Source organism: Acomys russatus, chromosome 17 (genome assembly GCF_903995435.1).
Source record: "Acomys russatus chromosome 17, mAcoRus1.1, whole genome shotgun sequence".
NCBI classification, from domain to species: Eukaryota; Metazoa; Chordata; class Mammalia; order Rodentia; family Muridae; genus Acomys; species Acomys russatus.
Window position 1 is genome coordinate 10,914,813 of NC_067153.1, and position 27,521 is coordinate 10,942,333.

Sequence of the window (27,521 nt, forward strand, 5' to 3'; positions counted from 1 at the left end):
GCTGAGTTCTACAAGTAACAATCCTAGGAAAAAGAAGAAGGGGACCCCTAAGTGAGCCCCGTCACTTGAGGCGAGAGATGAAGAAGAGGGGTCTGAAGGCCGCTGTGACATGTACAGGCATCTGGTAAGTACCACGGATGACCCGAAACTATTGAACTGAGTTTCTTGAAGAGACAAGGAAAATACATGATGGCTTCTCTAAGCTAAGTCATATACCTTAAAAAATACTTCTACTGCTTCCTTAATCCCCAGTCTTCAAACTACAATCCAACAGCCAAAGCCGAATCTGTACCTCTATTTGTACAGCTTAAGGGTGCAGCATTACTTTGTATTTTAAATGTTAGAGAAGCAATTCTTAGTCCTCTGGATTCAGTGTCCCTATGTATTTTAGAACCTACAGCTTACTCATTTGTTCATAAACTGTCCCGTTGCTGTTTTCATGTCATAACAGCACAGGTGAATAGCTATGACAAAAACTGTCTGGTTACTATCTGGTCCTTTAAAACTGTCTCCCCCCAACTCCTAAAATATAATTACTGCATTCCTACAGAGATGGAAATAAATGCTGGGAAAAACAAGAATTATTCAGCTTAAGTATAAGCAATTTCCATGTTGATACAGACATTTCTTATGGTGGTTACTCCTTCTAGAAAACAAGTCTAATAATGGCCTATATCTGAAATGTAAATTGGCAGTAAGGTAAAGAATGTTTTGTTTTGTTTATTTTGCTTTTCTGTATTGATGAAGAATTTCAGTGAAATTAATTTACTCCTAATTAATAAAAGAAGTGAGACAATGTCAAAATGGAAAAACAAAACATAAAGAACAAAAGACAAAGGCCTGAGCTAGCAGTCAGAGAAAAGAGGAGAGGGACAGAGAAGAAGAACATCAGGTACACCACTTAAGCTAAGCTGAGGCTTTCAAGGAGAAGTTACCACTAAAAGATCTCATTAATACACAAGAAACTACTTTTTAGTGTCATGGTGGAAGTCTGACATGTTCATACTGAACAAGATTCAAGACTTTACTACACATGTGGATAAGAAGTTTTATGGAAGATAAATACAAGAGACACTGTGAACATAATAAAGGCAACCACTCAATTTTCCTGGTCTTATGTATATTTAAATATATTTAAATTACACTAAAATTTACTTCCACAGTTAAGTAGCTAGTTCCTGTGAGTTGACACCTCAGAATCTTGTTTACTTTACCTTCTTTCTTCTTACTGACAGTGACCCACTCCAAAGATACATAGAAACCACTTCCTTTCATGTCCGATTCCTCTTTCTCTATGCGGAGAAGCAGGATAGCCACTGCATGTTCTTCAGCCTTCAGCAACGAGACGCTGTGAATTATAACAAATGGATTCCCAAGCTCTTCATTAAACATAATCTATAGGAAAAAACACATATTTAAAAACACATGGTCTATAAAACAGGAATGCGACCAGCATTTTTTTTTTTTAATGTATACATTTATATTATTACACATGAATAAAATAAACTACATACAGCAGGAAGACCCATGAGACAATCAGGAATTATATAAATGTTACATTCATAATGATTTGGCTATTTGTATTTGGCAAACTTGAAGTAAACATCTCTCCTCTCTTGTTGGGTGAAATTTTCTGAATGAAGTTCAGTATCTATCTACCTACCTATCTATCTATCTATCTATCTATCTATCTATCTATCTATCTATCTCATCTCTATTAACTTAAAACATCTATTTCGAGCCAGGCATGGTGGCACACGCCTTTAATCCCAGCACTCGGGAGGCAGAGGCAGGCGGATCGCTGTGAGTTCAAGGCCAGCCTGGTCTACAAAGTGAGTCCAGGATGGCCAAGGCTACACAGAGAAACCCTGTCTCAAAAAACAAAAAAAAAAAAAAATCTATTTTGGTCTAAAAAGCATCCTAACTCCTAACCTACTAAGCTTAATTAAAAGACTAAACTATCTGGTCTTCAACCCTATCAGAGATTTGAGAAGGAATAAAACTTAAATATCTGAGTGAACCAGAAGTGCAGGTTAGCAGCTTCCAAAATGAAAAAATGATTGAGACAGTTTACTGCCTGAAGAGTCAGCCAAAACTCTCTATAACATTGGAGCATCATCTTCAGCCTTCTGGTCCAATATATTTGACAGACATATTTGTGAGACAAGAACTATTGAGGACTTTCTTATCCTGTCTTGGCAGAGTTTGGCCGTCAACTCTGCCTGTACCTAAACTTGCCCATTTTTAGGCAGAATTCTTTCTGTGTCAGAAAAGAGGACATTTTCCCCAAGGATTGTTTGCCACATTTGAAGCCATCTCCATAAGGAGGCATCTTCTATGAAGCAAGGTGGGTGTTGCCAGGAATTAACTTGTCTTGTTGTCAAAGAATCTTTATAATAATAGAAACATCTTTAAATGCCATATTCTGTGTGTCTCTGAGGCTTTTGAAGACCTTATTTAACTATTCACCTCATATATCTATAGAGTCATATCTATCTATTAGACCTAGAATATATATTCTTGTGATAAAATTAGCCTAGTTTTTGATATGACCATGATTTGCATCAATATACAAAATTCACTACCATTGAATTTAAAAAATAACCTTATTTGTGAGTAACAATTAAGGCCTTGAGAGGGGTAGATTCAATAATCTACCTTTTGTTCTATCCTCCCTCTATATTTCTATATCCTCCTTTCTTTCTTTTCAGCTGCAAAAGAAAGATAAAGGAAAAAAGAGATATCCCTGAGTCAAACCTAGTTTCCTCTCTGGAAAAGACCAATAATATTTATAATCAACTCCCAATGAAAATAAGCATCTGTAGACCAAGAGAGTAAACAGAAACCTATCCAACCCCGCCTTAGAGGAAATGGAACGTCATTCTCTTAAGGTTTCTTCAGGCTGATTTAGGGCAAATAATACCTTTGAAGGGACCCAAAAAAAATTGGGGAAAAAAAAAAAAACAAAAACAAACAAAAAAAAACAAAAACAAAAACAAAAAAAAAAAACAAAAAAAAATTGGGGAAAATACTTAAGTAAGCCAGGGATAGTATTTGTGATCCACTTTCCAAATGTTGCAAAATTCCGGTCTTAATAGGAGTCCTGTGAAGGACAGTCTGAAATGCTGGGCGATCAGCACTCTTAACAAAACAAACAAACAAAACAAAACAAAAAACAGGACATTGGAACAGAAGGTAAAAAAGGATGAAAAAAGAGAGAGAGAAAACTAAAGCAACGCCCTAGACTCATACAGGGAAAAGGGGGTGCTTCACAAAGCACCTAATGCAGGCAGGTAAACGGCTCTTCCGTCTCATTTACATATGCCCTCTGGAAGCCCCCCAAGTCTTACAAAGAACAAAAACCAACTCACTTCCCATTTTTCAGGACTATTTCCACGGTCACCTGTTCCAATGACATACAATCTTCCAGTTCCATCTGACAGGGTAACCCAGGTAGGGGATGTGAAATGGATAGATGCGCAAAGACGATTGTCACATGCTGTCACATCTGTAGGAAGTCGGAACACCTCTCGAGGTTTTCCTAAGGCAGTGTCCTAAGAAGAAACCAAGGATTATAAACAAATCTCTTCCTAGCCCTGATCCACACACACACAACATAAATACCTACAGTACATCAGATTCTTTCTTAGTCAAAAACTGGCTGGATTTCCCCTGCTTTTAGTATAAACTGTACATACCTTAGATGCGACAGGTGGTATGTGACATGCTGTGAGGCTGCCAGGCTGCAGTGACGATAGGGAAGTAATGTAAAGACCCATAAAGGGAGGAACTGAGGCGCCCAACAACAGCAGCACTCTGAGTGAACGAGGCTGAAACTACATTCCTTAGCTGTAGTCAACTTTCCCATGAGAAGCCATCAGGGAGACTGCCACTTACGCCACCCGTGACTCCTGACCAGAGACTGTGCGATGGTTATGGTCACTGCTTAATGTCTCAAGTCACTAGGTTCTGCAGCTGTTATAGCAAAAGAGATCTAGCACAATGCAGTACTCTAAATCCTCTCTCTTGATGTCAGGGTTAATGATCTGCATTCTTAATTTACTAACTAGAAATATCACCTTGTATTTCAAATGCTTACTTCAATATCTTTCTTCACCAGAGATTTTCAACCTTCCTAATCCTGCAACTCTTTAATGTAGTTGTTCATGTTGTGGTAAAGCCACAACCACAAAATTATTTTTTTTTATTTTATTTAATTAATGTATTTAGATTACAACACAATTGTTATCCCCTCATATATATCCTCCCGTTCCTCCCTCCCTCCCACTTTCACCCTATTCCCCTCCCCTAGGTCTGTGACCAAGGGGGACCTCCTCCCCCACTATATGGCCAAAGGCTATCTATCAAGTCTCATCTTAGTAGCCTGCTTATCCTTTCTCTGAGTGCCACCAGGCCTCCCAAACAAGGGGAAGTGGTTAAATATGAGGCACCGGAGTTCATGTCAGAGGCAGTCCCTGCTCTCCACACAACTGTGGAGAATGTCCGGTCCATTGGCTAGATCTGAGCAAGGGTTCAATGTTTACTGCATGTATTATCCTTGGTTGGTGCAGTAGTTTGAGCAGACCCCCCTGGGTCCAGATCCGCCCATTATGATATTCTTCTTATAGGTTTCTAAGACCCTCTGGATCCTTCTATTTCCCCATTCTCCCATACTTCTCTCACCTAGAATCCCAATAGCAAGTCCTCGCATCTATCCCAATCTCCTGGTAAATGAAGACTTTCATGGGATATCCCTTTTGGGCTAGTGTCCAATTATAAGTGAGTATATACCATGTGAGTCTTTCTGGGTCTGGGTTAACTCACTCAGTATGATCATTTCTAGTTCCGTCCATTTGCCCTCAAATTTCAGGATTTCCTTGTTTTTAATAGCTGGGTAGTATTCCATAGTTTAAATGTACCACAGTTCCTTTATCCATTCTTCAACTGAGGGACATTTAGGTTATTTCCAGGTTTTGACTATTATGAATAAGGCTGCTATGAACACGGTTGAGCATATGTCCTTGTTGTGCAGTGGAGCATCTTCTAGGTATATTCCAAGGAGTGGAATAGCTGGGGCTATTCCCAGTTTTCTGAGAAAGCGCCAGATTGATTTCCAAAGCGGTTGTACAAGTTTGCACTTCCACCAGCAATGAAGGAGTGTTCCTCTTTCTCCACATCCTCGCCAGCATATGCTGTCACTCGAGTTTTTAATCTTAGCCGTTCTGATGGGTGTAAGATGGAATCTCAGAGTCGTTTTGATTTGCATTTCCCTAATGACTAAGGACGTTGAGCATTTCTTTAAGTGTTTCTCAGCCATTTGATATTCCTCTGTTGAGAATTCTGTTTCATTCTGAGCCCCACCTCTTAATTGGGTTATTTCGTTTGGTGGTGTTTAATTTGTTGAGCTCTTTATATATTGTGGGTATTAGAACTGTCAGATGTAGAGTTGGTAAAGATCTTTTCCTAGTTTGTAGGCTGTCGCTTTGTTCTCTTAACAGTGTCTTCTGCCTGACAGAAGTTTCTCAGCCTCATGAGGTCCCATTTATTAATTGTTGCCCTTAAGGCCTGGGCTGTTAGAATTCTGTTCAGGAAGTTGTATCCTGTGCCAATGTGTTCCAGGCTCTTCCCTACTTTTTCTTCTAACCGATTTAGTGTCTCTGGTTTTATGTTGAAGTCTTTAATCCACTTGGAATTGAGTTTTGTGAATGGTGATAAATATGGGTCAACTTGCTTTTTTTTTTCAACTTGCATTTTTCTACATGTAGACATCTAATTAGACCAGCACCATTTGTTGAAGATGCTATCCTTTTTCCATCTAATAGATTTGGCTTCTTTGTCAAAAAACAAGTGTCCATATGTGTGTGGCTTTATTTCTGGGTCTTCAATTCAATTCTATTGATCAACCAGTCTATTACTATGCCAATACCATGCTGTTTTGATTACTGTTGCTCTATAGTACAGCTTGAGATCAGGTATGGAGATTCCTCCAGAGGATCTTTTATTGCACAGGATTGTTTTAGCTATTCTGAGTTTTTGTTTTTCCATATGAAGTTGAGATTGATCTTTCAATGTTTTTAAAAAATTGTGTATGTATTTTGATAGGGATTGCATTGAATCTGTAAATTGCCTTTGGTAAGATGGCCATTTTTGCTTTGTTATTTCTCCCCATTCACAAACAAGGGAGATCTTTACATCTTCTGATGTCATCTTCAATCTCCTTCTTCAGAGATTATGAAATTATTTTCATTGCTGCTGCATAACTAATTTTGCCACTCTTAATAAATCCTAATGTGAATATCTGTGTTTTCCTATGGTCTTAAGCGAAATCCGTGAGTCATTAAACTTCAAAGGGGTCACAACCCACAGACTGAGAACTGCAACAAATTTCTAGTTGTGTATGTCTTTATTACAATAAAGAGCTACAATATGAAGAATCACCAAAATGTTTTATGATAAAATACACTCAAAAATTTACCATTTAAGAAACAAATGGTCATAAACAACCAGACTATATCTAATTGCACATTTTTTAAAAAAATGTCAGATTTCCCTACAGAAGGAAATTCATCCTTAATTCATGTATTTCATTCTTTTGATTCTATAATTGTTTTAATCTATACTCTTCTAATTACAAAGTTCTCACTAGCCACAAGGTTTTGAAAAACAAAAACAAAAAACAATTCTATTATGTATACTCATAGCATTCATGTTTTTACACACGTTTTATAAATTTGGTAATGATTAATTAAATTAAGAAATACAAAATAGCTACCAAAAACTGTTTTCAGAAACACCAAATCTGAGTATTAGCAATATTAAGCAGGATTGTATCATGACAGTATTGACATGCTCATATAAAGTGCAGTACAGACATCATCAGTAACCATTTAGCTTTCTGTAGTCTCCAGTACTGATGTTTTATGGAGGAAGCAATCAACAGCAGTTATCCAAGCAGTTAGATGGAGGTCAGTTAAGAGAAAGTTTGCCATAGGCTGATGTCCATGTATGCATTTACAACAGGACTTGGTACTTCCACTAAATGAAAACAGACTCATCAACAAATGATACTGACACACCAGAGCACTTCTGGGAAAAAGCTCATCTCTGACACATGCACACAAAGACTCCATATTCCAGACCGACTATTTACCTGGATGCTTTAGAGGAAACATTAAATGACTAATAGAGGACTGTTCTAATAATTTTAGGGTAGTTAATGATTTCCTATGCAAAAATGAAAGAGATAAAACACAGAGTACAAATACAGGAATAATGTCCATATAAACATCAACTTGCTTAAAACTCCTCAAGAGTCCTTAAAGAAAGAGTCCTTAAGAAAGACTTGATACTCTATAAGCATATACAGGGGGAGGAGGTCCCCCTCAGTCACAGTCATAGGGGAGGGGAGTTAGGGGAAAATGGGAGGGAGGGAGGAATGGGAGGATACAAGGGATGGGCTAACAACTGAGATGTAATATGAATAAATTAATAAAACATATTTTAAAAATTCTAATTTAATAACATATATCTTTTGGTATAATTCAGCTTATAGAATGTGTATAATATTTCCATTAATATAAAGCTGCAAGTATAAATAATAAGAAAACTGAAGCCAGTAAACACTGAGGTAGTGTAGCAGAAGGCCCTGTCACCAAGGAGCCGGCCTACGGGCCCTGGCAGGTCTTGGTTTAGCTTTAGCTACAAAGGTTCGATATGTAGAGCATTCTTCTATGAGCATAAATATCAGACAAACACATCATATGACTACAGCATAACAACACGAAACAATGTCATTCCATGAGAACTCACATACACAAAAGAACACTTCAACAGTACAAATGTGATGATATAGCACACTAGAATTAGCCACTGTATCTCCCTGACTAACCACAGCCAGAGTCCCATTCTACTCTTTCCTAGATGAGATTTACCATACCCATACCTCACCCACTTCCTTAAACCTTTCCCCTCTAAAGGTCATATTCCTTAATATCATCAATGTTAACCCTTCCCAGACACCCTGTGGCTCCCCTTCACTTATGTTCTGACTTGCTGCAAGAAGTAATAAATCCAATCTGTTCAAACAGCATGACTGTTTTGTCTAGGAGGTGCTGACAATGAAATAGAATACCCATCCTAGGGAATGACAAATACCTGACAAATATACTGAGGTAGGTGAGTATTGCTGACAAAAAATAATAGTAAAATCAATGAGCAACAACAACAAAGACAAAATGGTATACTGTATTCAACATTCAACGTAAATTCATATATGCTGTAACAAAGGTGAGGCATCAACTCACAGTAGATTATAGGCACAGAACAGTGCTAAGTCTAAGAAAGAGGAAGAAGACTGGAGTACGGGGAGGGCAGGGAAACTGAGGTAACAGCAATTTTTCCCCTTTTGCTTCAAGTATGTTGCTATTTTTGGTCTAGGCCAAATAATTTGTGCGACATATATAAACTAAAATATTAGTAAGGCAAAATAAAATTCCACAAAGCAGATGTTTCAAAGCAAAGATCTTCGGTGTTTTTCTACATGGCCCTCCGGACTTCCTCTAGTGCACCATCATTAAGAAAGAAAGCTAAACTAGGCAATTGCTGTTCAATCATATACAATTAAGTGTTTTAGGCCATTTTCTTTTAAGTACATGGCTACACATGACTGAAGTTAATAGAAATATAATTATCAGACAAATTAGTGCAATATCTAATAGAATAATTAAGATGCTCAGTTATATATATGTGAAACCAAAATTAACTAAATTAAAACACACTGGGTCTCTCACTTGGGTTAAATAATAAAATAAAATGAAAACCCAAACATTCCTGATTTGGAATTTGGTTCAGTTTTAAAGTATCCTCAAAGTAACACCTTATGAAAGTGACATCTCCAGTCCCAGGTTCCATCCATTTTCCATTTCCTCACAATAATTAAGGCAATCAACTTTGTTCAAGGATACTAGAAAATTATTGTGAGGCAATAATTTACTGTTGGTTTGCAGGACAGAAGTTGTCCTGGCAAAGTGACTCCTCCCTGAGGACCTACAGTATGAAGCATGTCCAGCTGTAGCCATTTCACGGAGACGTCCCCAAACCCGTGAAGCTGCACTCATTAACCCCAGTGTAAACAGAGAGGTTCAGATGGGTAAATCTCACTCAAACTCCACTGCTATAGGGCCAAAATTCCAAACCTTCCCAATCCCATGCATGGTTAATATTTCTTCCCCTTACTGTGTCTTCTAGAAAAGAAACTATTTTCTGCATTTTTCTAAACAAATAATACTTCAAATCTCAATGCAACTTTCAAATACCACCCCTAAAACATTCTCTTTGACTGCAGTTACTGCATTTAGTTGTTCATTAGCCAAACATATGATACTTTAAATTAAAACTCCTATACCAATAAGATATAATACAGCTCATAATGTTCATATATTACAGCTGGATAACATTATAAAGAAATAACTAATAAACACTTAAATGGCATATATTTATTAAATTAGATTTTGGGGTTCTTGTAGTTGCAGATGGAAATAGAGAAGCTTTGAATGAATAAAGCTTTGTTGTTGCTGTTTTAATACATACACACTTATGGGAAAACTCAAGGGCAAAAACATGCTCAAGCAAAGCCTATAAGGGATGCCGCCAATCAGTATTTGTGAGGCTGGCAATTATAATTTTACCCTATAAAAAGGAAGCCAAAAAAAGCATCTGTTGCTAAGCATCAACATCATCTCTCAATCTCTTTTCATTTCTATTATCATATGGCTTTATGAATAGATGTTTATAATCAATTTAACTTGATCAATGTCTCAGTAAAATGAAGCTTTTAGTACTGTACTAAACATTTGTACTTTCAAATTTCACCCCTTTCTTTTATCTTCTTATTTCACCTTAAATAACTAGGTTCCTATTACCTAACTGAACCGTTATAAATAAGCTGAGCTTCCATCCAAGTGGCAGCCTGCTTGCACACAGGGTCTGGACTAGAAAGCAGTTATAACTTGCTTCTCTAAGGCATGGCAAACAATGCATGCTTATAAATGAAATCCAAGAACTATTGACCAGATTTTAAAGACACTACAGAGAACGGTGCTCTTGTTATTGAGGAAAACAAAATAGCTTTTCAAGTAAATGCAAGTGTGCTAGGACAGAAATATTCTAAATACTGAGAAACAAGTTTCCGTACATTGAGCAGCAAGAGCAAATAAAATATTTCTCCCCTCAAGGCATTTTTCTACATCCTCAACATGTTTTCTCCTCATTGACATTTCTCAAAGCTTAAATACTGCAAGCCTAGAGTTAAATCTGCTTGAAGTGGACAGCCTATGTGTGGCACCACTGAGTTGCTGCCATCTGCTGGCTCCTAACTGTTAAGAGAAAGGAACAGTGTGTGGACTTCAAACCTAATTTTGCAGATTTAACAAGGTACTTATTTGCACCAGCCACGGGGAAAAAAGCTGGTGTCTAATTAGTGGTCGGCATTCTTCACATGCTCTCGAAGAACTGGCTGATTTATTTTGCTGATGATGAGAAAAATAGTAAGTATTGTATTCTACTCCCCAGCACTGACTGGGCTTCTCAAGATTTAGTCATCATTAGGGCCCCAGGAAAGCACCTTTGGTGCTGGATAAAATTTTAAATATCCAGACCACTGTCAGCCATAACATCTTTGGAAATGGAATCCTAAAACTAGTTCTTATGTTGACCAATTACTCTATGAGATCATAAGATAAAATGGAGTTTGAAAGTGAAAGAAAGAAGTTGAATTAATGGAATTTTTTTAAAAAGACAAAAGACAAAACTCGGCTCTTTGTAATATATCTTTCTAAAACCTGAGTAAAAGGAGAAAAAAATTATAGAAAAAAAGGCAGTAACTAAACTAAAAAAGTAGAAATACTTTCTCTAACTTGCCCATAGAGAAGATAAATTATTTTTAAAAATGAATTTTAAAAGTGTTGGTATTTGCCCCAATTACATGTCAAATATTCTGTTTGGGTATAGTTACAGTAACTAAGTTCCTGTCGAAGTCTCCCAACAGAGGAAAATACATGGACCAGTCTACAGCATTTATGTAGATTCCCAGTACAATTAAGGTTTTACTTTAGATTTCTAATCAAGTATTTGTGATTTACGTTGGACATAGTACTCCAAATCCCGGTCATCAGTGATGACAACTGGTCACAACTGTGGCTCTGTGGCACTGTCTGTGTACCTCACCAAGTCCACATAGCATCTAAGGGAGTCATTGTGCCTCAGTTTTGTCACACGTGCTTGGATGTTTCCAGAATACCCATCACCCTGTCTAAAAGGCTCTTTTCTTTCTCCCCTTTGTTTATAGTTTTGCTATGTATCTCAGTTTGCCTCTGACTTGTGATTACCCTGCTTCCATCTTCTGGGGGGCGGTGAATACAGGTGTGCATCAACATACCTCGCTCCTGCACGGCACGTTCCAATCCATCCTTCCACACTCACTTGACATCGCCATGGACGTGGAGGCTCAGGAACCCCGGACCCCTGCACTGTATTCCTGTCGTTCCTTCCTCTGTGCTGCCCTGCATCTTCTGACCCCTTCACTTCTCCATGCTAGCCACGTATTGTTTACTACTAACCGTATAGAAGCATTCAAAACAATGTTTGAAGAAATACATTTCCTTAGTCAGGAACTGAAGTTATCTAAAAAACCAGAAGATGCCTAAGAATAGGTATTCGTTTGGGCTTTTTTTCATACTGAATGGTGAAAAACTAGTAAAAAAAAGAATAAAAAGGGTTATAAATGAGCCTTTTTAAAAGTGCTAAGAAAGCGTTCCCCTTCAGGGAGAACCACTAGAGTTTACTGAAAATATTCCCCCTTCTATTTCACTAAGAAATTTTTGAGAGAAAAGGAACAAAGAAATATGACTTTACTGATGAATAATGGTGGAAAATTTTTAAGCATATACATATGGCAAAAGTCGGCCGAATTGATCCTGAGCATATAATGCAAGGAGCTTAGAGACAGTATTCAGAAGACAAAGACCAAAAGCGGCAGATTGACTTAAGTAGTCTGAGTCAGCTTCCTACAAAAGAAAAAGAGTGTAAGAATGACAAGGAAAGGCCAAAGCTACACTAAACACCACTCCCTTCCTTTCGATTGTTAAAGAGGCTCACTCTCCTCTCCTCACTCACTGAACCAAAGTCAATAGCCACACTCTAAAAACCAGGACATAAAACCCTTAAGAAGTCATCTGATGAGAGTTTAAAATGCACACAGTGTACGTGATTACTTTAGAAGCACAGTCTCATCTGTAGACCCAACAGCCCTGTGTCCCTTCCCACAGATCCAAAGGCTGGAACTAAGGGACTGGCTACTGTACCTGGAATTCAAACAGTGTATTCTAAGGGATGAAGCATTGAGAGTTCTGTAAAAAACAATTAAGTTCTAGACTTGGTTTCATATATCATCATAGCTGATTGCTGCTCTATACGCTGGATTTGGACAGGAACTTCCACAGAAAAAATTATATGGAGCAGATGAAAACACAAAGCTGCACACTGTGACAGTGCAGGGCCTCCCAAAACACTAAACATAGAATTAATATGTATGTGAGCCAGCTAACACCACATCTGGACATATATACAAACCCCAGAGATACTTGCATATACATTGTTAACACTGTTCTAGTCACATTAGCAAGGAAATGGTGTCAGGCTAGATGTCCATCATCAGATGAGTGGATAATGAAAATGTGGAACGCATACACAAGGGTATTTGTGGAACTGTGGGTAGAACTACAGAATACTGTATCATGAGACAACCCAGGCACAGATAAACAGATCCTAGACTCCAAGTGTTAAATAAGTTTCCAGATAGGAGTAAATATGGGTAAAGGCAGGAAACTAGAAAGAAGTCCATGTGACTGAAGGAAAAAAAAAATAGGCTTTAAGGAAGTGGAGAGTGCGGAAGACAATACAACAAAATGGATGGGGAAATATCAGCAGTGAAAGGGTACAGCAGGGATAGGGGCACAGAGATAAAAGGGGGAGTAAGAAGGAAGGAGAATCAATAATCACAAAACATATATGTCAATCTATTGCCCTTTAAGTTATTTAAAAACTAGAAATTAGTAGCAGCAAATATAGTAATGTAATGAAAACAGTGTTTCACAGAAATGTATTAAAGACTCACAGTCTAGACCACAGGTTAGCTAACAACAGTTTATCAGCCATTTCTGGCTCATTCTCTGCATTTGTACACAAAGTTTTATTGGGAGGCAGCCATGCTCGTATTTTACCCAATTACTGCAATTTCCCCACAGTAAGCAGCTGTAACAAAAGTCTAGATGGTAAGACTGAACGAACTAGCCCTGCGCAGAAAGTCATGGTCCATGCACATCTGAGCGTTGATGGTGTGAGTATTCCTGGGCAGCAGAGGAATGATACAGAGCTCCTTAAATGAAGCAGTGATTTACTGAGACTTACGAGAAGACTTGGATGCAGCCTGACAGAGGATGAAGAAGATGGGCCAAATGGATGTGACCAGATGAAAAAAAGCCCCTATGGTAGATAAAGGGTGGTCAGGACCGCACCAGTTTAGTATTGCTGGAGTATCATGCACAAAGTGGTAGAAGGGGTGGGGGTGGGGGGCTTATTCCATGATCAAAGCAACATTTTAAAGAAAATATGTGTGCATGCTTACCTCACTTTAAATAAATGAAGAAATCTGGGCAAGATATGAGTACTTGCAAGGACAAAGCAAAAATGTGACTAAGACATTGCTTAATACCTTTGCAGTTTGCAGTTTTTAAATCACATGAACACTTTGCCTATTATAAAGTTACTCTGTGCCCTACCATGAAGTAAATACTAAACAAATTTAAATGAGACAGCCAATGAACCAGGCAACACTGTAGGGGCACTGCTCAGAAAGACAAGCAAAGAAGAGAGCAGATAGGGAGCAGTTAACACACTCTGTGGTGGTGTTTAACTCAAACAATAACATGAAGCATGCATATGAAGAAATAAAATACATGACACAAATTGCTCAAAAGATGAGCAAAGCAAATGTACAGTTTGTATGACACAAGTAGAATCACCTAGGAAGAGTGTGCACCATGATCTCTACACTGACCAACATAAATAATAACACCACCATGCTTAGACATAAGACAAGAAATTTCAAATAAAAGTTGAGGAAAGAGTAGGGACTGAGCGGATGTGCTCAGCTGATTCAGATCTTCAGTACCTATGGAAACTCCTGCACAGGGGTGCCTCTAATCCCAGTACTGGGAAACAGAACAGGCAGATGGGCGCCTCTCTGGCCGTTCAGTCTAGCCAAAATGTCAAACATTCAATTCACTACGAGACCTGCCTCAAAGCTAAGGTAGGAGAGTGATGGAGAAGCATCATTTTCTTCTTTTTGAGTCAGCATTTCTCTATATTTCTCTATATAGCCTCGGCTGTCCTTGAACTCACAAAGATCCACTACCTGCCTCTGCCTCCCAAGTTCTGACATTAAAAGCCACCAAGCCTGGTAGAGGAGCACCATTCTGACATCAAACTCCAGTTTGAACATGTGCTTGCAAAGAGGAGCCCACCTTTACCCATATGTGTACACACACGTACACACACACACACACACACACACACACACACACACACACAAACAGTTTAAGAAATAAAATGAAAAACATTCACTAAGCTTCTCAGGCTTGCTTACCTCCTAGACCTTAGAAGAGAAACACACTAAAGAACAAGAAATCAGAGTACAAATTGTGGGGAGGACAACATAAAACTCAAGATAAATAAATATGAATATACTAAACCACCTAATTAAAATATTGTCCAACTGGGTAAAAAGACTCAAGAACTAACTATTTATTATTTTAATATTCATTTTTTCCTTATTAGAAACATTTTTCTGACATAATATATCCTGATTATGGTTTCCACTCCCTATTCTCCTCCTACTTCCTGCTTACCTTCCCTACCATCCAGATCTATTCCCTTACTGTCTCTCATTAGAAGGCAAACAGGCTTCTAAGGGATAATAATAAAATAAATGTAAGATTTTTTTAAAAAGTTAACATTGGAACTGGACAAATCAAACAAGCAAAAGGAAAAGGGCCCAAAGGAAGGCACAAGAAACAGAGACCCTGTCATTTGCAGGAATCCATAAAAACACTAAACTAGAAGCCATATATACAGAGAGAGAGAGAGAGAGAGAGAGAGAGGGAGAGAGAGAGAGAACACACCTGGTACAGCCCAGTGCAGCCCTGTGTAGCCCCTGTGCATGCTGTCTCCCTCTCTGAGTTCAGATGAGTATTGCTCATGTTGATTTAGATGACCTTGTCCTCTCAGTGTCCTGCACGCCCTCTGGCTCTCACACTCATTCAGCCTCCTCTTCCACAGGGATCCCTGAGCACTGAGGGAAGGATATTGTGGGAAGGAGTGTAGGCATTTTCACAGGTGAAAGCAGTCTTGGTGGGCTTTGCCCTTGGACACACCATGGATACTCCCTGAGATTAACCTTAAGATAGACTGGGTGGAGCCATCCTGGGCCTGGAATTCAGGAAGTGGACCTGGGAACTCCACCTGCACTATTGTGTTTCTAGTCAACCCTCAAGGGGAGAGGGAGACCACTACTTACACATGACAGACAGGCAGGCGGAGAGGAGAGAGGAGCAGCAGGTCAGAAGGAGGTTCAGCAAACAGGCCGGACCAGAGCGCAGGCCAGAGACACCTAGGGACCCATCCCGTGGAATGGATACCGGAAGGTTCACTCTTTTTTTCCTTTAACCTTTTTTCTCTCTTGTGTAAGCTAGTTGGGTTGTATAATAAAGTTTAATTGTTAAGAAACAGCCAACAGAATATGATGGAGACATCCCTTTTAGGGCTGTGTTCCAAGGTTTCTCTGTGTGTATGATATCTGGCTGTGGTCTCTGTGTTTCCACCCATCTGCTGTAGGAGGAAGCTTCTGTGATGATGGCTGAACAAGGCACTGAACTATGAGTATAGCAGAATGTCATTTCATTATTACATTTTTTTTTTAAGGACAACAGCATTTGGTTTTATCCTAGGTCCCTGGGCTAAGGCTATCCAGCCTCACGTTCTTGGTCACCCGAGCAGTACCAGGTATGGGTTCAATCTCGTGAAGGGAGAGTTAAGGCAAATCAGACATTGGTTGGTTACTCCCACCAGCTTGTGCCATCACTGTCCCAGCATGTTGTGCCGGCAGACCATCACTGTAGATCAAAGGGTTTGTCGCCAGCTTGATGTTTATGTCTCTTTTGGCAGGATGCAAAGGACACTCCTGTACAAAAGACATGAGCACAAAGAGGTGAAGACTGTAGTTGGGCATCAGCACAGCTTCTTCATGTTCAGTGAGTTCTGTAGATGTTGTCTGAAGGAGAGACAAACATGTTTTTCTTTAGATCCTAAGTGTGGGATGAGGAACAGACTTGTGAGAGAGCAGGTGATGTTTATCCCCTCAGTCGTCAAACCACCTTGTGGGGGAGCTTGGTTGGTCCCAGCTGAAAAACATCCTTGAACAGATTCTGAGAGGAGATATAAATGTATGCCAAAAACAGGAGGCGGGGCGTCTTTGGAGACTTGGGATAATTTTGCTGTTCATCGCTCCACTTCAAGACGCTCCTGGAAGCGAAGGCTTCGGGGCTCTGGGCTTCAGCTGCTGCTCCGGGTTCCTCCGGGTCCCAGTTGCTCCAGGTTCCAGCAGAAAAAATCCTACTGACTACGCCAGGAGAATCTTTCCTCAGAACTGATACCCAGAGGTTTCCTTTTTGTGTTCTTTAATCTCCTTTTCCTCTTGTTTAGGTTAGTCAGGTTATAAGTGAGGTACGCTCAGTTAATAAGTTCATAATAAAATATAATTGTTTAAAAAATTGAGCCTACAGTTATCTTCAGCAATGGGGGCTTTCTGTCAATTTATGGAGAGTAATCGATAGTCTTGGCAACAGCCTGGGTTGTTTGGGGATTCCCATAGAACCCTTTTGACTAACAACTCAATTAGATATAACACAACTGCAGTACTAAAGCATCATTTGGTGACAAGAGATAGACAGTTGGGGCTCTGTCTCCCCATTATTTGGTGATTTTAGTTAGACCATCTCTGTATACGTATCTATTTTAAGACGCTTCTACTGTATTAGTTTTCCATACTACCCCTCAAATGCCCTTTGAGTTTAGCTGTCTCTCCCACTATTTCCTCCTGCATCTCCTTTTCTCCTCCTAGCTTGATCCTCCCATTCCAGCCTCCACCATCTATACATAACTATTTATTCTATTACCCATTCCAAAGAAGATTGATCTGTCCCTCCTAGTCCCTTACTGTATACCTAACCTCTGTGGTTATATGGATTATAGTTTGATTATAACAGCTACTATCTACACATAAGCAAATACACACCATATTTGTCTTTCTTAGTTTGAGATACCTTATTCAGGATGATTTTTTTCTAGTTCTATCCTTTTACCTGCAAAAACTAATGATTTCATTTTTTAACAGCTGAGTAATATTCCATTGTGTAAATTGATGGCATTTTCTTTATGCATTATGTTGAGAGACATCTAAACTGTTTCAAATTCACGGCTATTATGAATAGAACAGCGATGATAATGGTTGAGTGAGTATCCTTGAGGTAGGTAGATAAAGCATCCTTTGGGTATATGCTCAAGAGGAAGATAGATTTCCAGCTTCCTAAGGAACTGCCACACTGATTTTCACAGTGGCTGTACAAGTTTGCACTCCTACCAGCAACGGATGAGTGTTTCCCTCCCTCCACATCCTCGCCAGCATGAGCCGTCATTGTTTCATCTTGCATGCTGATGGTTGTTATGATGAAATCTCAAGGTGCTTTTGATTTGCAGTTCCTTGATGGTGAAGGATGTTGAACATTTCTTTAAATATTTCTCAGCCATTTGAGTTTCCACTTTTAAGAATTCCATTTAGATTTGCATCCCATTTATAACTGGGTATTTGTTTTTTGGTATCTAGTTTTTTTAGTTCTTTCTATATTTTGAAATATTACCCCTTGTCCTAGTTGGGGTTACTATTGATAAGATAAAACACCATAACCAAAGCAACTTGGTGAGGAAAAAATTTGGCTTATGCTTCCATATCACAGTTTATCATGAAAGGAAAATCAGGACAAGAACTCAAACAGGGCAGCGTCCCAGAGGCAGGAGCCGAAGAAGACCAAAAAAAGAATGCTGCCTATTGGCTTGCTAATTATGACTTCTTATAAAGTTCAGGACCACCAGGCCAGGGATGAGACCACACTCAATGAGCTGGGCCCTCTCCCATCAAATACTAACTAAGAAAATACCCCACAGGCTTGCTACAGCTCGATCTTACCAAGGCATTTTCTTAATTGAGGTTCCCTCTTCTATGAAGACTTAATACTTTGTGTCAATTGACAAAATCTATCTGGCACAGCACTCTATCAAATGTGTAGTTGGCAAAATGCTTTCCCATTCTATATTCTGCCACTTCATTCTGAAGAACAGTGTCCTTTAGACTGCAGAAGCTTTTCAGTTTCATGAGGTCCCGTATATTAACTATTGATCTTAGTACCTATGCTGTGTTCCATTTAGAAAGTCTTTTCCTGCCCCAATAAGTTCAAGACTATCCCCCCCCCCCCACTTTCTCTTCAATCAGATCTAGTATATTTGGTGTCTTTGGAGTTTTGTACAGGGGGACAAATATGGACCTATTTGGATCCTTCTACATGCAGCCGTCCAGCTTAATTGGCATCATTTGTTGAAGATGCGGTCTGTTTCCCAGTGTGCATTTGTGGCTTCTTTATATATTAAAAAAAAAAAAAAAATCAGGTGTCCGTGTGTGTGTGTGTGTGTGTGTGTGTGTGTGTGTGTGTGTGTGTGTGTGTGTCTGTGTGTTTATAAGTCTTCAATTCACTTCTACTGACTACATCAGTTTTTGCTCCAGTGCCATGCCGTTTTATTACTAAAGCCCTGTAGGACAATTTGAAATCAGGGATAGTGATACCTTTGCATTTCTTTTATTGTTCAGGGTTGTTTTAGCTTTTCTGAGTGAGTTTGTGTTTCCATGTGAAGCTGACAACTGTCCTTTCAAGATCTATGAAGAGTCGTGTTGAAGTTTGATATGAACTGCATCAGATCTATAGCTTGCTTTTGAAAGGATGCCTATTTTAACTATGCTAATTCTACTGACACATGGGCATGGACGATCTTTCCATTTTCTGATATCTTCTTCAATTTCTTCAAAAACTTGAAGGTTTTGTCATACAAGTCTTTTACTTGCTTTGTTAGAGTTACCACCAAGATATTTCATATTATTTGAGGATACAATGAAAGGTATTTCCCTGATTTCTTCCTTACACTCTTTGTCATTTGTAAGTAGGAGGGCTACTGGTTTTTGTGATTTAATTTTGTACTTAACTACCCTGGTGAGAGAGTTTATCAGCTATAGGAGTTTCCTTGTGGAATTGTTAGGGTCACTTACGTATAATATAGTGCAAATAAAGATATTTGGCCTTTTCCCTGCCTATTTTTACCCCTTTGAGCTCCTTCAGTTGTCCTATTGCTCTAGCTAAGACTTCAGGTACCTTGTCTTGTTCCTGATTTTTGTGAAATTCTTTTGAGTTTCTCTCCATTCAAGTTGATGTTGGCTATGGGCTTGCTACAAACTACCTTTCTTTTATTTTATTTTATTTTTTATTTCATCACCTTACAGCCTGATACCAGCTCCCACCCCCTCTCCTCTCAGTCCCTCCTTCCCGCTCCTTTTTCTCATCAAAGAGGAGGCCCCTAAGAAGTACCAACCCACTCTGGCACTTCAAGTCACAGCAGAACCAAGCTCATCCTCTCCCACTGAGGCCAGACAAGGCAGCCCAGCTAGGAGGAAGGGATCCACAGGCAGGCAGCAGAGTCAGAGACAGCCCTCACTCCCATTGTTAGGGGACTCAGTTGATGACTGACCATGCTGCACATCTGTTACATAGGTGTAGGGGGTTAGGTCTGGCCGGTGCAAGTTCTTTGGTTGGTGGTTCACTCTGTGTGAGCCCCCATGGGCCCAGGTTAGTTTACTCTGTAGGTCTTCTTATAGTACCCTTGACCCTTCAGGCTTCCTCAGTGCTTCCTCCCACTCTTCCACAAGACTCCCTGAGCCTGTTGTTTGGCTGTAAGCCTCTGCATCTGTTTCCACCAGCTGCTAGATGAAGCCTCTCAGAAGACAGTTATGCTAGGCTCCTGTCTGCAAGTATAGCAAAGTATTTTTAATAGTGTCAGGGGTTGGCTCTCTCCCATGCGGTGGGTCTCAAGTTGGGCCAGTCACTGGCTTGCCATTTCCTCAATCTCTATTCCACCTTTATCACTATACTTCTTATAGGCAGGATGAAGTTTGGGTCAAAGGTTTTAGGAATGAGTTGGTATCCCCCTCCCTCCATTGGAAATCATACTTGGCTACAGGAGGTGCCAATTTTAGGTCCCAAAACCCCCACTGTTAGGAATCGCAGCTAGGGTCACCTCTTAGCCTCCCAGTGGCCTCACTTGTCCTAGAGATGCCCCCTCACCTACTTCTGCTCTCTCGCGCAACGCTCCCTTCCATTCCCCATCCCCCAATCTCCTGCTCACCTGATCTCTACCCGTTGCTCTCCCCACCACCTTTCCCACACAACTCCCTCACCCTACTTCAGATGTCTATTTTACTTCCTTTTCTGAGTGAGATTTAAACATCCTCTCTTGGGCCCTCCTTGGCTTCTTTGGGTCTGTGGGTTGTAGCATATTTATCTTGTACATTATGGCTAATGTCCACTTATAAGTGAGTACACACCCTATGTGTCTTTCTGGGTCTGGGTTACCACACTCAGGATGATCTTTTCTAGTTCCATCCATTTGTCTGCAAATTGCATGATGTCTTTATTTTTAAAAGCTGAACAGTATCCCATTGTGTAAATGTGCCACATTTTTTTCTATCCATTCTTCGGTTAAGGGACATCTAGATTGTTTCCAGTTTCTGGCTATTACAAATAAAGCTGCTATGGACATGTAAACTACCTTTCTTATGTTGAGGTATGTCCCTAGTGCCCCTAATCTCTTCAGAACTTTTATCGTGAAGAGGTGTATAATTTTGTCCAAGACTTTTTCTCCATCTAATGAGATTATTAATGGTTTTTACCTTTCAGATTCTTTATCTGGGAGATTACATTTATCAATTTATATATGTTCAATCATCCCGGCATCTTTGGGAGGACGCCTACTTGATCATGGTAGATGATCTTTTTGGTGTGTTCTTGGATTCAGTTTCAAAGTATTTTATTGAAAATTTCTATATTTATGTTCATAAGGAAAATTGGTCTGTAATTCTCTTTCTTGTTGGATCTTTATTTGGTTTGGGTATCAGGATACTTGTGGCCTCAAAAAATGAACTGGGCAATAATCCTTCTGTTTCTATGCTGTGGAATTCTTTGAGGAGTATTGGAATTAATTCTTCTTTGAAAGAGTGTGTTAAACCCATCTAGTACTAGGCTTGTTTGTTGTTGTTGTTGTTGTTGCTGGGAGTTTTTAGTCACTCCTTCTATTTCACTAGGGGTTGCAGGTCTGTTTAAATTCTACATCTGGTCTTGATTAACTTTGGTAATTGGTATATACTGAAAAAATTCTCAATTTCTTCTAGATTTTCCAATTTGGTGGAGTATGTCCTTATAATTCTCTGGATTTCCTTGATATCTGTTGTTTTGTTCCTCATTTCATTTCTAATTTTATTAATTTAGATAAGCGAATACACAACATATCCAAACTTATGGGACCCAATGAAGGCAGGTCTAAAAGGCAAATTCATAGCATTAAATTCCTACATTTAAAAAAAAAAATTCTCATAGTAGGAACTTAACAATACACCTGAAAGTTCTATAACAAAAAGAAATCACACCCAAATGAGTAAACAGCAGAAAATAATTACAGAACTTGCTATCAATAATCACTTACTTAAGTCAGTAAAACAGAAACAATGAGCAAAAACAAAACAAAACAAAACAAAAAACCCAACAACAACAACAAAAACAGTAACAAGAGTCAATGAAACAAAGAGTTGGTTTTTTAGAATAATCAATAAGATGGACAAACTCTTACCAAATTAACTAAATTTGTTAGAGAGACTCTTTAACTCTTTGAATTAAGAACGCTGATAAATTCAAAGAAAAAATAAAAATATGAACACTGTGTGTGTGCACCTGTGTGTGCTTGTACAGTACACAAGTTTGTACGTACATGAACATTGTGCATGTGTGCCTGTGTGTGCTTGTACAGTACACAAGTTTGTACGTACATGGAGGTCAACCTCTGGTGCTGTTTTTTAAGACTGATGAAAGTTTTGAGTTCTCTTTATTAACACAAAGGGGAGAAGGAAAAATTAACATAGTGACATTTTCTGTCCAGTATGGTATTTCCTTACCTTTTCTGACTTAAATTGCTTTCACAATCATTACGATTCTCTACATGGTATGTGTGAAGTCAGACAGACCAAAGAATAAAAAACTGTGTTGATTATCTGTCTATCTATCTTTCTATCTATCCATCTACCCACCCACCTATTTTTTAATTAATTTATTTAAATTACATTGCAATTGTTATCCCATCCCTTGTATTCACCCATTCCCCCCCCCCCCCCCCCCCGCTTTCACCCTATTTCCCTCCCCTATGTCAGTGACTGAGGGGAACCTCCTCCCCCACTATATGATCATAGGCTATCAAGTCTCATCTTGGTAGCCTGTCTATTCTTTCTCTGAATGCCACCAGGGCTCCCCACCCAGAGGAAAGGTGCTATTTTTCAGACACTATTTACTCTTGCAAGTTCTAGGGTCATGCTTATCTCTGACTTCTCAGGGCTGAGACTAAAAGTGCTACCACACCAGGACTGTTAACATAGGCACCATTTAAATTACATAATGAAAACTCTAAACAAGGAAGAAAGAAATCCATGACTACATTGAGGCTATACCACATCCAGGTAGAAATGGTTGGGTACAAGGGATTACAAAAAACAAGAACAAGAGTAAAAGCTACAATGACCTAAGCAGAAAGGGAGTCTTCCACAGCTTGATAACAGGTCCCCACATTCCAAAGGTATGTGTCCCTTAACTGTCTGGACATCAGATGCAAAGAGATTAAAGAGCAAACAGAACGAGATGAACTCTGTACTCTGCATGCTTCTTACCAGCATCACTGTTAAATTCATAATTCTTCCAAGGTTATCAATGTAGTAGACACTGTCTTGATACCAGGAATCACAGTGTAGATAATTATACATTCCAAAAGCATGCATGTGCTCCAATGTATACTGCTCATCCCGAAGTTTTACTTCTGCCACAGCTGAAAGACAAAAATATATAAATATATGAAGGAGAGATAAGCATGTTTTTTGTTTAGATCACAAGTGGGGAATGAGAAGACTTGTGAGAGAGCAGGTGATGTTTATCCCCTCAGAAGTCGAACCACCACGTGGGGAGATTGGTTATTAACCAGCTGAAAAACATTATTGAACAAATTCTGAGAGGAGGTATAAATGTAAGCCAAAAACAAGAGGCGGGGCCTTTAGAGACTTGGGATAGTTTGGGCTGTTCATTGCTCCACTTTGAGATGCTCCTAGAGAGAACCGCTCAAGGGAAGGCTTCCGGGCTCTGGGCTCTGCTAAGGTTCTGGGTTCTGGTTGCTCCAGGTTCCAGCAGACGGAATCCTGCTGACTACACCAGGAGAATCATTCCTCGGAACTGATATCCTTATGGTTTCGTTATGGTATTCTTTAATCTCCTTTTCCTATTGTTTAGGTTAGTTGGGTTAAAAGTGAGGTACTCTCAGTTACTGAGTTCATAATAAAATATATTTGCTAAGAAAACTGAGCCTACAAGCAGCACCCAACATGCTCTGGGAATCACTTAACTTCTAATGTTGTGGAGGAAGATAATGGTTTTCAGGAGATAGTAATGTTCTTTCAGGGTGTCAGCAAAGTCGCAGCTGCTGTTACAAAGTCCTTTGCTGCCTTATACCAAGATGGAATCTTTTGTTTTTTCTTGGTCTTTTTACTGTATAACATATTTAAAAAGATTGGAAGAAAGACTGATAAGATGCAAAAACCTAAAGGATCAGTAAATTTTATCCTTCTGGAAAAGATGGCAGAGTTGGCAGTACAACTAGAAAATTTGAAGGTAGAGGTTGAAGCAAATAGATAACAAATTGCGCCATCAATAAAGGAGAAAAACCTGGTAACTGAGACCGAGTGTTTCCCACAATTGCCGCCCCACCCTGCTCCACGGGCCAGGTGGTCGGAGCACCAGCATGTGGAAGGGGGAGGAGAGAAACGGGAAGTCGGAGAACTGTAAAAAACCTACAGGAACAGGAGAGCAGGAAAACAAGAGTCTTTGGAGAAAAACGTTCCCATAGAGGAACCCCCCAGAGTCCTACCATCACCATCAGCTTTTCCTGTTACTGTAAGACGCGTGCCTGCTCAGAATGGTGCTGAGGGTTATGAAATGGCATGGAGTCCAATAGATACGTTAGATTTAAAACATTTTAAGGAATCTGTCGTCAGGTATGGATTCCGCTTTTGTAAAAGAAATGTTGAACAACTAGGCCACACAGCATAGACTTATTCCCCAAGATTGGGAAAGTTTGGTTTCAGCGGTCTTTAGAAGCAGCGCAGTCACTTCAATGGTTATCATTGTAGCGACAGGAGGCAGAGAGAACAGAAAAAAAAACAGAAGGGAGGTAAATGTTAGCAAAGAGCAATTACTTCATGAAGGGTGATATGCTGACTTAAGACAAGTCCAATATGATGACCCGGTGATCGAACAATGTTGTGCTGCAGCCTTAAGAGCTTGGGACATGGTGCAGGAACCTGGTAACATAACCGTTCCCTTTACTAAGATATTTCAAGGGCCTGGGGAAGCCGTCACAGAATTTTTGCAGAGATTAGGATCAGCGCTAGAGAGAGCAATAGCAGATGCTGACAGCAAACAGGCATTGAAATTCATTATGGCATAAGAGAATGCTAACATGGAATGTAAGAGGGCAACTAGACCCTTACAGGGAAGAGGAGCTCCATTAGATGAATGGGTGAGAGAAACAGTTAATATTAGATTTCCAGAACATCAAAACAATACAGGAGGTCAAGCTATGGGCAGAAGTCCCAGATATCATAACACTCGATGCTTCAAGTGCAGCAGACTTGGTCATGTACAAAGAAACTGTAAGGTTAAAAGTTTCAGGCCTCAAAATAACAGGTGCAGTCAATTTGGAGTAAATGATACTCACAGGGCAGAACAAGGAGCATCTGGCCATGATGAATAGGAGGGGCCAAGACTCCCAGGGTACTGTAGCCGATGTGGGGAAGGAAAACATTGGGCTAGAGATTGTCAATCCAAAAGTGATGTGCAAGGTAATATCTTACCAGTGGGAAACGGCAGGAGGGGCCCATCAGCTCGGGGCCCCACCACCAACAATACAAGCTGAATTCCTCTGGCCAGTCCAGAAGTAACGGACTCACAGAAAAACAGAAATTAGGTATTAGTGATCTAATACATGCTACTGAAGGCAGCGCAGCCTTGGACCTGGCCTCAGATACATCTATTACATTATCTCCACAGGTTGACTGTTACAAACTGAGTACTGGTGTTTACAGCCCTTTGCCTTTAGGCACAGTAGGAATGGTTCTGGGAAGAAGTGGGCTGACTTCTCAAGGTCTTATTGTGTACCCCAGTATTATAGATGGGGATTGTAAGAGGAAATAAAAATCATGGCATGTGTAAAAAAGGAGATGAGAGTTAACGCAGGGGATAGAATTGCTCAGCTGTTACTGTTTCCCTACATTAAGGGCAAAGCTGCTCCAGTAGAACGAACAGGTGCCTGTGGAAGTACAGGGAAACGTGTGTCCTGGCAAACAATGGTTAATGATCAGAGAACTAAATTAACAATACAAATGAATGGTGCTGAATTACAAGGGTTGGTGGATACTCACATGGACATCACAATTATTTCAAACAAGTATTAGAATCCAAGTTGGCCCCTTCAAAAGGTTTATACAGAAAATATAGGGATTGGTAAATTATCTCAAATACAACAAAGCGTATGGTGGTTTAAGTGTGTGGGACCAGAAGAGCAGACAGGGAAGCTGAGACCCTATGTGGCTGACATACCCATAAGTCTATGGGGAAGGGGTCTCTTACAACAATGGGCTACTCAGATTAATATTCCTGCAATTACAGAGATAAACAATGATGAAGCTAGAGGGTGAAATGGCACATGCTTCTGGGGAAGATATTAAAATGCATAATCAGGAGCAACCGTAAGCTATGCCCAAACTCAGACAGGTATTGAGTTTCCAAATTTATAAGAGGGGCCACTGATCATGTACCAATAGCCTTGCCCCTAAAATGGATTTCAAACAGCCCTGCGTGGCAAGAGCAGTGGCCCTTTACAAAAGAAAAATTACAGCCACTTCATCATTTAGTACAAGAACAACTGAAGGCTCAGCATACAGAGGAGTCTACTAGCCCTTGGAAGTCCCCTGTGTTTGTGCTAACAAAAGAGGCCAGGCAGCTGGAGGAGGATAACAGATCTGAGAGCAGTAAATAAGGTAACCAACCAATAGGTCATTTACAGCCTGGAATTCCTTTACCTTCCCTGTGACCTAAGTCATGCCCTGTAATAGTAATCGACTTAAAAGATTTTTTTTTCAATGATACCTTTGCATGAGGATAGGGAAAGGTTTGCTTTCTCAGTACCTACACTGAATAGCTGTTGTCCAATGAAGAGATACCACTGGAAGGTACTCCCACAGGGAATGTTGAATAGCCCCACTTTCTGCCAAAATTTCATTCAAAGACTGTTAGAAATACTTCGTAAGCAGTTTCCTCAGTCTATCATTTACCATTACATGGATGATAGTCTGTTGGGTTGATTCTGATTCGGAGACTTTAGGAAAAAAATGTTTAAAGAAGTACAAAGCATTCTGCCATGCTGGGGATTGCAAATTGCTGGAGAAAAAAATACAAAGAGGGGATTCAATTACCTAGTTAGGCTATAAGATAACTGAACAAAAAATTGGACCCCAAAAGGTACAGATCCATAGAGATCAATTGCAAACACTAAATGATTTTCAAAAATTAATGGGAGACATTAACTGGTTAAGGCCTACAATTGAACTAGGTACCTATGAGTTAAGTAACTTATTTCAGACATTACAAGGGGATCTAGATTTAAACAGTCCAAGGTGTCTAACAGCTGAAGTGGAAGAGGAGTTAACATTGGTAGAGCAAAAACTGCAAAAGGCATATATGGATAGAATCGATCCAAAACTTGGTTAAGTTCTGGTTATTTTGCCTTCAAAACATTCTCCTACTGGTCTCCTTATGCAAAGGGAAGATAGAATTATGGAAGAGTCATTCTGCTGAATTTACTCCTGATAACTCTGAATTGACTATATTATTTATAGAACTGCAACAGGTCATCCAAAGTAGAAACTATCCCTTGTATATTACTCATATTCG

General features: G+C 39.6%; 1 protein-coding gene across 1 annotated transcript in view; it reads right to left on the reverse strand.

The window, feature by feature from the left end:
• Nudcd1 (NudC domain containing 1) overlaps nucleotides 1-27,521 on the reverse strand; it is a 64,930-nt gene that overhangs the window by 21,763 nt on the left and 15,646 nt on the right. The window contains exons 2-4 of the mRNA XM_051159544.1: nucleotides 23,195-23,349; nucleotides 3,372-3,554; nucleotides 1,215-1,395 (exon numbers count right to left, since the gene is read on the reverse strand). Of these exons, the coding sequence (XP_051015501.1) occupies nucleotides 1,215-1,395; nucleotides 3,372-3,554; nucleotides 23,195-23,349 (519 nt within the window). The remainder of the gene's footprint in view (nucleotides 1-1,214; nucleotides 1,396-3,371; nucleotides 3,555-23,194; nucleotides 23,350-27,521) is intronic.